Source organism: Entelurus aequoreus, linkage group LG22 (genome assembly GCF_033978785.1).
Source record: "Entelurus aequoreus isolate RoL-2023_Sb linkage group LG22, RoL_Eaeq_v1.1, whole genome shotgun sequence".
Lineage (NCBI taxonomy): Eukaryota > Metazoa > Chordata > Actinopteri > Syngnathiformes > Syngnathidae > Entelurus > Entelurus aequoreus.
In genome coordinates, this window is record NC_084752.1 from 39,611,445 (window position 1) to 39,621,389 (window position 9,945).

General features: G+C 36.7%; 1 protein-coding gene across 2 annotated transcripts in view; it reads right to left on the reverse strand.

The window, feature by feature from the left end:
• Positions 1-257: 257 nt before the first annotated feature.
• The window catches only part of LOC133639685 (microsomal triglyceride transfer protein-like), a 60,932-nt gene continuing 51,244 nt past the window's right edge, over positions 258-9,945 (reverse strand). The window contains exons 17-19 of one of the 2 annotated variants that reach the window (XR_009823836.1): positions 3,871-4,041; positions 3,529-3,798; positions 258-3,431 (exon numbers count right to left, since the gene is read on the reverse strand). Coding sequence is in view for 1 of the 2 variants with exons in the window: in XM_062033208.1 (XP_061889192.1) it covers positions 3,651-3,798; positions 3,871-4,041 (319 nt within the window). In the remaining variant the exon portion in view is untranslated. Of the gene's footprint in view, positions 3,799-3,870; positions 4,042-9,945 lie in introns of both variants that reach the window. The other variant, XM_062033208.1, reaches the window with a different exon arrangement.

A 9,945-nucleotide genomic window follows, 5' to 3' on the forward strand; every position in this document is an offset into this window, starting at 1 on the left:
AAACCAATGGATCTGTAAGTATACACTAGGAAGGGGATTCATATGGCCCCGTTCGTCGCGCTTTACCTGACACATGAAACGTGACAAATTAGCGGTGCACTATTTACTTTAGCCGCCAGATGGCAATAGTGTTTTGTGGCACCACAGCGTCAGTTTCCATGTATAGTGGCACTTTCCATCATTTTCATCAGACTGCATTGCAAGAGGATTAAACCCCCTCATAAGGAAAGGGGCCATACGAATCCCTTCCCTCCCGTAAGTCCAACTTGCTCAGCAAACGGTCACACTTTCAGAAATGTGTAGGTGAGACAAAAATACTTCTTGAAAACTTTTGATATTTATTTTGGTGGATTTCTTTTCCATCCCAGATCTTGTCTGGTGGAAACAACACGAGTGTGAATCATTTACTGACATGGAGCCTACTGTGTTTAGGTCAGTCGCTTCACGTGAGGGCTGGGCGATAAAACAATATCAACATATATCACTATAGACCTCCAATCAATAGCGATTAAAAATGTGTTCGATAAAATGTTAGATTTTCTTGTTCTTTTTTTGGAAGAAACAGGAAGTTGTGAAGTTGCATGAACGAAGACACTCGCTAACTGAGCAACGCAGGAAGTGCCATGCTAACAGCCAATCGGGTAACAGTATCAACTATCAAGTTTGGTTGTACCATGTTGTTGTCTCGCGGTGGATTCTCTGCATGGACTGAGAAGAGAAAGTGATAATGAGTGCTGCAGAGAGCAAAGGAATTAGCCATAAAACAGGAAACGCCATCTGGACTATTTTTTGGATTCACTAAATTGGACCGTAGTCAGACCAAGGCACTTGTAACTGCGCTCACCCTTTAGAGCACTGTTTTTCAACCTTTTTTGAGCCAAGGCTCATTTTTTTGCGTTGACAAAATGCAGAGACGCCACCAGCAGAAATCAGTAAAAAACGAAACTCAGTTGACAGTAAAAAGTCGTCGTCGCAATTGTTGGATATGACTTTAAAGCATAACCAAGCATGCATGACTATAGCTCTTGTCTCAAAGTAGGTGTACTGTCACCACCTGTCACATCACACCCTGACTTATTTGGACTTTTTGCTGTTTTCCTGTGTGTAGTGTTTTACTTCTTGTCTTGCGCTCCTATTTTGCTGGCTTTTTCTCTTTTTTGGGGTATTTTCCTGTAGCAGTTTCATGTCTTCCTTTGAGCGATATTCCCCGCATCTACTTTGTTTTAGCTATCAAGAATATTTCAGTTGTTTTTATCCTTCTCTGTGGGGACATTGTCGATTGTCATGTCATGTTCGGATGTACATTGTCTTTGCTCCACAGTAAGTCTTTGCTGTCGTCCAGCATTCTGTTTTTGTTTACTTTGTAGCCAGTTCAGTTTTAGTTTGGTTCTGCATAGCCTTCCCTAACTCACCTTTTGTTTATTTTTTTGTTTAAGCATTAGACACCCTTTTACCTGCGCGCTGTTTCCGACATCTACAAAAGCAATTAGCTACCTGCTGCCACCTACTGATATGGAAGAGTATTACACGGTTACTCTGCCCAGCTCTGGACAGCACCGACACTCAACAACAACACATCATTTGCAGACTATAATTACTGGTTTGCAAAAAATATTTTTAACCCAAATAGGTGAAATTAGATCACCTCCCACGGCACACCAGACTGTATCCCACGGCACACTAGTGTGCCGCGGCACAGTGGTTGAAAAACACTGCTGTCTGAACCTGCAGAAAATAGTTCTCAGGTTTCTCTATGTGAACATTTTAACACTATTTTGTTACACTTTAAGCTTTTTTTTTTTTTTAAATACATTAGATTTTTTCACCCTAACTTTAAAGGCCTACTGAAAGCCACTACTAGCGACCACGCAGTCTGATAGTTTATATATCAATGATGACCTCTTAACATTGCAACACATGCCAATACGGCCGGGTTAACTTATAAAGTGACATTTTAAATTTCCCGCCACATTTCCGGTTGACAAAGCCTTCGAAGGATGACGTATGCGCGTGACGTAGCCCGAGGAACAGAGGTATGCCTTCCCCATTGAATACAATACAAAAAAGCTCTGTTTTCATTTCATAATTCCACAGTATTGTGGACATCTGTGTTGGTGAATCTTTTGCAATTTGTTCAATGAACAATGGAGGCTGCAAAGAAGAACGTTGTAGGTGGCTGTAGCAACACAAGGACCACTTACTCGGATAGCAGACGCCTAGCCGATGCTAGCAGACGCCTAGCCGATGCTAGCAGACCCACCGCACGGATGATCTGGTGAAGTCCTTCGTCGCGCCGTCAATCGCTGGAACGCAGGTGAGCACGGGTGTTGCTGAGCAAAGCAGATGAGGGCTGGCTGGCGTAGGTGGAGCGCTAATGTTTTTATCATAGCTCTGTGAGCTCCCGTTGCTGAGTTAGCCTTAGCGTCGTTAGCAACAGCATTGTTAAGCTTTGCCAGGCTGAGATCTATTAACCGTGTAGTTACATGTCCATGGTTTAATAGTATTGTCGATCTTCTGTCTATCCTTCCAGTCAGGGATTTATTTATTTTGTTTCTATCTGCATTTGAGACAGATGCTATCACGTTAGCTCATGCTAAAGATGCTAAAGAGCTTCGTCGATGTATTGTCGTGGAGATAAAAGTCACTGTGATGTCCATTTCTCGTTCTCGACTCTCATTTTCAAGAGGATATAGTATCCCAGGTGGTTTAAAATACAAATCCGTGATCCACAATAGAAAAAGGAGAGAGTGTGGAATCCAATGAGCCAGCTTGTACCTAAGTTACGCTCAGAGCCAAAAAAAATATGTATTTCACTGCATTCTAGTCCGTCACTCTAACGTTCCTCATCCACGAATCTTTCATCCTCACTCAAATTAATGGGGTAATCGTCACTTTCACGGTCTGAATAGCTCTAGCTGCGTTGAAAACAATAGGAAAATATGAGGGAGTGAACAACTGACTACGTCACGCTACTTCCGGTAGGGGCAAGGTTGGTTTTTTTTATCAGAGACCAAAAGTTGCGATCTTTATCGACGTTCTATACTAAATCCTTTCAGCAAAAATATGGCAATATCGGAACATGATCAAGTATGACACATAGAATGGATCTGCTATTCCCGTTTAAGTAAAAAAAATTCATTTCAGTAGGCCTTTAAGAGGTTATTGTCTCGTGTTTTGTTTGAAGTGATTTTTTTCCCCTGATTTGCGTTGACGTTTACTTTCATTCCTGCCTTGGTAGCTGAGGGGATTTCAAATAAAAGGCAGGTTAGATTCTAAATAGCAAAGTTTACATTTCATTTATTTTTCTCCAGGTCCTCATTTGACTAAAAATATCACTAATTATCGACATTGACAATTATAAAAGACTTCTCAGCATATCGCCCAGCCCAGTTTTCTTTTGCTTGATGTCCTTTGTCTACCCCATCATGGCACTGTATGTGAGCGACATAAATACAACCATAAAAAGACAACAAAATAACTCCCGATTGCAAAAAAAAAAAAAAGTCAAATGATTTCTTAAATACTCACAGGAATGTAAACATTGCAAAACAAAAGCCGTTCCCCACACGTGTCTCTTGGGTGTTTGACGGTGAGATGAAACCTCATAGAGGGGAAACTAACCTCCCTTCCTGGGAGTCTACTGGACTTCCTTACCAGCCGGGGCCAAAAACCTTCTTGCACATGTTGGAGTTCTCCTGGTGAAGTGGGAATTCCGAGCCGGGGACGAGCATCTTCCTGCTCCTCCGTGACACCACGCTCTTCCTTGACGGCAGACTCTCGTGCTTCTTCACGTGTTCACTGAAAGCCAACCGGGAAAGTTTAGATGGTCGCAAAGACTTGAAAGTGCTCGGAGTGGCGCTCCTCTAGTACCGGACAGGGAAGGTGGTTTTGTCCATCTGCATGCACACCAGGAAGGGATACTCGGAGAACTGCACGGTGGTGATGAAGTCCAGGGCGGCCTCGGTTTCAAAGCTGACCTCCAAACCGGCACTCATGAAGTCCAAGTCTACTGTAACATTACCAGAGACCACGAGTGCGCCCCTGACACACACAACATACACACAATGTTCGTTAACAGCTTTTCTATTCGTGTTTCGTATCAATACATTTGATATTTTTACATAAAACAGCGTGGTGAGCTTTTTGCCCGTCTCCAACAAAGATGCGTTATTTTTCTATAACCTATTTTGACACATAAACAAACGATTTCTTAGTTTTTTTTATTTAAATACATGTGCAGAAATGTCTAAAAACGTTTTCACATTGTCATTATGGGGTATTGTTTGTAGAATTTTGAGGACAAACATTTATTTATTCCCCCCCCCATTTTGGAATAAGGCTGGAACATAAGATAATGTAGAAAAAGCGATGTGAGTACTTATGTACATGTGATTTTTTTCTTTTTTAATAAATGTGCACATTTAAAAAAAAAAAAAAAAAAAAACTTTTTCACATTGTCATTGTGTGGAGAATTTATTCCATTTTTGGAATAAGGATGTAACATAACAAAATGTGGAAAAAGTAAAGCGCTGTGAAAACTTATGCACATGTGATTTTTATTTTTATTTTGAATACATTTGTAAATTTTTAAGAAATAACTTTTTCACATTGTAATTATGAGGTATTATGGGTAGAATTTTGAGGACAAAAATGTATTTATTCCATTTTGGAATAAGGCTGCAACATAACATAATGTAGAAAAAGTGAAGCGCTGTGAGTACTTACAGTATGTACATGTGTTGTTGTTGTTTTTTTTTTTAAATGTGCACATTTAAAAAAATAGATAAATAAATAAAAACCATCATGGGGTATTGTGTGGAGAATTTTAAGGACACAAATACATTTATTCCATTTTTGGAATAAGGTTGTAACATAACAAAATGTGGAAAAAGTGAAGCGCTGTGAAAACTTATGCACATGTGATTTTTTTAAAATTTTGAATAATTGTGCACATTTTTTAAAAATAACTTTTTCACATTGTAACTATGGGGTATTATGGGTAGAATTTTGAGGACAGAATTTGATTCATTCCATGTTGGAATAAGGCTGGAACATAAGACAATGTAGAAAAAGCAATGTGAGTACTTATGTACATTTAATTTTTTCCTTTTTTAATAAATGTGCACATTTGAAAAAAAAAAAAAAAAAAACTTTTTCACATTGTCATTGTGTGGAGAATTTTAAGGACAAAAATGAATTTATTCCATTTTTGGAATAAGGATTTAACATAACAAAATGTGGAAAAAGTAAAGCGCTGTGAAAACTTATGCACATGGGATTTTTTTATTTATTTTGAATACATTTGCACATTTTTAAGAAATAACTTTTTCACATTGTAATTATGGGGTATTATGGGTAGAATTTTGAGGACAAAAATGTATTTATTTCATTATGGAATAAGGCTGTAACATAACATTATGTACATGAGTTGTTTTTTTGTTTGTTTTTTAAATGTACACATTTAAAAAACAAAACCAAAAAAAACCTTTTCACATTGTCATTATGTGTGGAGAATTTTTAGGACAAAAATGCATTTATTCCATTTTTGGAACAAGGTTGTAACATAACAAAATGTGGAAAAAGTGAAGCGCTGTGAAAACTTATGCACATGTGATTTTTTTTTCATTTATTTTATAATTGTGCACATTTAAAAAAATACACTTTTTCACATTGTAATTATGGGGTATTATGGGTAGAACTTTGAGACAAAAATGTATTTATTCCATTTTGGAATAAGGCTGTAACATAATGTAGAAAAAGTGAAGCGCTGTGAGTACTTATGTACATGTGTTTTTCTTTTCTTTTTTTAAATGTACACATTTAAAAAAACAAACATTGTCATTATGGGGTACTATTGTGTGGAGAATTTTAAGGACAAAAATGCATTATTCCATTTTTGGAATAAGGTTGTAACATAACAAATGTAGAAGCGCTGTGAAAACTTGTGCACATGTGATTTTTTTATTTATTTTGAATAATTGTGCACATTAAAAAAAAATGACTTATTCACATTGTAATTATGGGGTATTATGGGTAGAATTTTGAGGACCAAAAAATTATTTATTCCATTTTGGAATAAGGCTGTAACATAAAACAATGTAGAAAAAGTGAAGCGCTGTGAGTACTTATGTACATGTGTTGTCTTTCTCTTTTTTTTAAAATTAAATGTGCACATTTAAAAAATAAATAAATAAAATAAAAAAAATTATATATATATATATATATATATATATATATATATATAGATTTTCCCACATTGTCATTGTGTGGAGAATATTAAGGACAAAAGTAAATTTATTTCATTTATGGAATAAGGATGTAACATAACAAAATATGGAAAAAGTGAAGCGCTGTGAATACTTATGTATTTGTGATTTTTTTTTATTTTTATAAATGTGCTCATAAAAAAACAAAAACCTTTTCACGTGGTCATTATGGGGTATTGTGTGTAGAATTTTGAGGACAAAAATGGACTTATTCCATTTTGGAATAAGTCTGTACCTGTCACATTCACGCCTGGTTGTGTTTCCTTAGTGTGTGTTTATTTCCTGTCAGCGCTCTTATTTTGGTTTCACTTCCTGCATGTCTCCTTGAGCGCTCGTTTCCCTCACCTGTCCCTGATTGGCAGCCTGGCACATCTGGTTGCAGTTGCCAATCAGGCTACTATTTATGCCTGCCTCGCCCTCCAGTCAGGGCTCGATGTTTCCTGTTTTCCCTGCATGTGCACTTATCAGTTGCACTATTTGCTTTGTGACATTAAAGTCATGTTTTCCTGCCCTCTGCCTGCCATCTCTGCATTTTGGGGTTCAAGACCAACAGAACCTGACAGTAAAATAACAAAATGTAGAAATAGTGAAGCGCTGTGAAAACTTATGCACATGTGATTTTTTTTATTTTTAATAAATTAGCAAATTAAAAAAAAAATTTTTTTCACATTGTCACTATGGGGTATTATGGGTAGAATTTTAAGGACAAAAATGAATATATTCCATTTTGGAATAGGGATGAGATGGCCTAAAAACGTCTTGAAAAATGATAATTGTAATCGATTTTTGAAAAGGATGTTTCGATTTAAAAATGGGATGAATAGGAATGCCGATTTGGATCGATTTTTTCGTGCACCCCTAGCGCATAAATACATAAATAACAGTCAGACTGAGATCATTGTTTTTATCCTTCCGGCAAAACGAAATCTAAGGCGTCCTATTCTGCTCAAAGGAAGGAAAATACTCCTCTAACAATAATCATTTTTGCAAAAATTTTAAATAAATAAAACTAAAAATCCTGCACTGCAAAAAGTGAAATCTAAGTAAGATGAAATATCTCCAATAAGGGTGATATTTGCTTATTTTCTGTCTGATAAGATCATTCTTCTCACTAAACAGACTTTATGTTAGAGTGTTTTACTTGTTTTAAGTGTTTTGCATGCTTGAAACTAGAATATCAAGTGTTGCAAAGCTGTGTCATCAACACTCACAAGTATAAAACTACTTTTTTAAAGTAATCATTTCTTATTTCTAGCATGAAATAAAAAATCATGACTTTGACACAATTGTGTCTCATAATTAAAACAGATGACAGCCAAATGGACTTTGCTGTTCTATTTTCAATGAAACAATAGAAAATAGGTACTCATATAGTAGTACAGTTGGCACAGTACAGTAAACTGACAGTTAATATTTAAACATTTGACATTTCTAACTATTTTGAACAGAAATAGTTCATGCACATTCAGATAAATTCCTCAAAATTACAATTAAAACAATATTTTGGCCGGGGGCGGGGCTGTATATATGCGCACTAATTGACTGAAAGAGCACGCACTTGGCGCGATGATGTCATGTTATCCATGGAAAAATGCATTTTTAGACCATATGATTTGCCTGAGCGGCTAGGAGACCCCGAGAGTAACAAGCGCTTACCTTGTTGCCTTTCCATTAAGAACAATAAACTAGTTTTTAGTATAAGTTTGCTGGTTTCAAGAAATGTAATGCCGAGTGTAGGGGGCGCCAACCCAAAATGTTGAAAGAGCCATATTGGACCAAAAATACAAAAACAAATCTGTCTGGAGCCACAAAAAGTTAAAAGCCATATTACATACAGATAGTGTGTCATGAGATATAAATTGAATTAAGAGGACTTAAAGGAAACTAAATGAGCTCAAATATAGCTACAAATGAGGCATGATGATGCAATATGTACATATAGCTAGCCTAAATAGCATGTTAGCATCGATTAGCTTGCAGTCATGCAGTGACCAAATATGTCTGATTAGCACTCCACACAAGTCAATAACATCAACAAAACTCACCTTTGTGCACTCACGCACAACGTTAAAAGTTTGGTGGACAAAATGAGACAGAAAAAAAAGTGGCATAAAACACGTCCTAGAACAGGGGTCGGCAACCCGCGGCTCTAGAGCCGCATATGGCTCTTTAGCGCCGCCCTAGTGGCTCTCTGAAGCTTTTTCAAAAATGTATGAAAAATGGAAAAAGATGAGGGGGAAAAAAACAATTTTTTTTTGTTTTAATATGGTTTCTGTATGACAAACATGACACAAACCTCCCTAATTGTTATAAATCACACTGTTTATATTAAACATGCTTCACTGATTCCAGTATTTGGCGAGCACCGTTTTGTCCTACTAATTTTGGCGGTCCTTGAACTCACCTTTAGTTTGTTTACATGTATAACTTTCTCTGACTTTCTAGGACGTGTTTTATGCCACGTCTTTTTCTGTCTCATTTTGTCAACCAAACAGTTAACGTTGTGCATGAATGCACAAAGGTGAGTTTTGTTGATGTTATTGACTTGTGTGGAGTGCTAATCAGACATATTTGGTCACTGCATGACTGCAAGCTAATCGATGCTAACATGCTATTTAGGCTAGCTATATGTACATATTGCATCATTATGCCTCATTTGTAGCTATATTTGAGCTCATTTAGTTTCCTTTAAGTCATCTCAATTCAATGTATATCTCATGACACACTATCTGTATGTAATATGGCTTCTAATTTGTTGCGGCTCCAGACAGATTTGTTTTTGTATTTTTGCTCCAATATGGCTCTTTCAACATTTTGGGTTGGCGACCCCTGTCCTAGAAAGTCGGAGAAAGTTATACAAGTAAACAAACTACGGTGAGTTCAAGGACCGCCAAAATTAGTAGGACAAAACGGCGCTCGCCAAATACTCGAATCAGTGAAGCATGTTTAATATAAACAGTGTGCTTTATAACAATTAGGGAGGTTTGTGTGATGTTTGTCCTCCTACACAAACCATATTAAAACAAAAAATATATTTTTTCCCCCTCATCTTTTTCCATTTTTCATACATTTATGAAAAAGCTCCAGAGAGCCACTAGGGCGGCGCTAAAGAGCCGCGGGTTGCTGACCCCTGTTCTAGTGCATATCATTATGTCAAGATAATGGCACTAGCATTTACTTCATTTAACAATATTTTTCAACATATTGAGCAAAAAGGTCTTTATTTTCTACCAAGAAAAGTGCACTTGTTATTAGTGAGAATATACTTATTTTAAGCTATTTTGGGGTTCATTGAGGTTAGCTAATTTGACTTGTTTTGGAAAGTCTTGACAAGCCACATTTTCTTGTTCTATTGGCAGATAATTTTGCTTAATTCATATAAAATACCCCTCATTTTAAAAAAATGTTTTCTTGTTTTTGAACACTGACTTTTTGCAGTGTGGTGAAAGACCATCCCCCACATGTGTTTCTAACATTTGTATTTTTTTCCAATATCATTCCATTTTGTCCATCACTGTCTTAGCGCTACGGAGGCGCCTCAGCTAAATGCAATGTGACATTTGAGATTGTTGTATGTGTGAATAATATTATCAAGCAAAATGCATCTGTCTGCAACACATGCCCTGGCACAGCTGCATGTGTGTGTGTGTTTATAAATAGGCTGGCAGTCTATTATCAG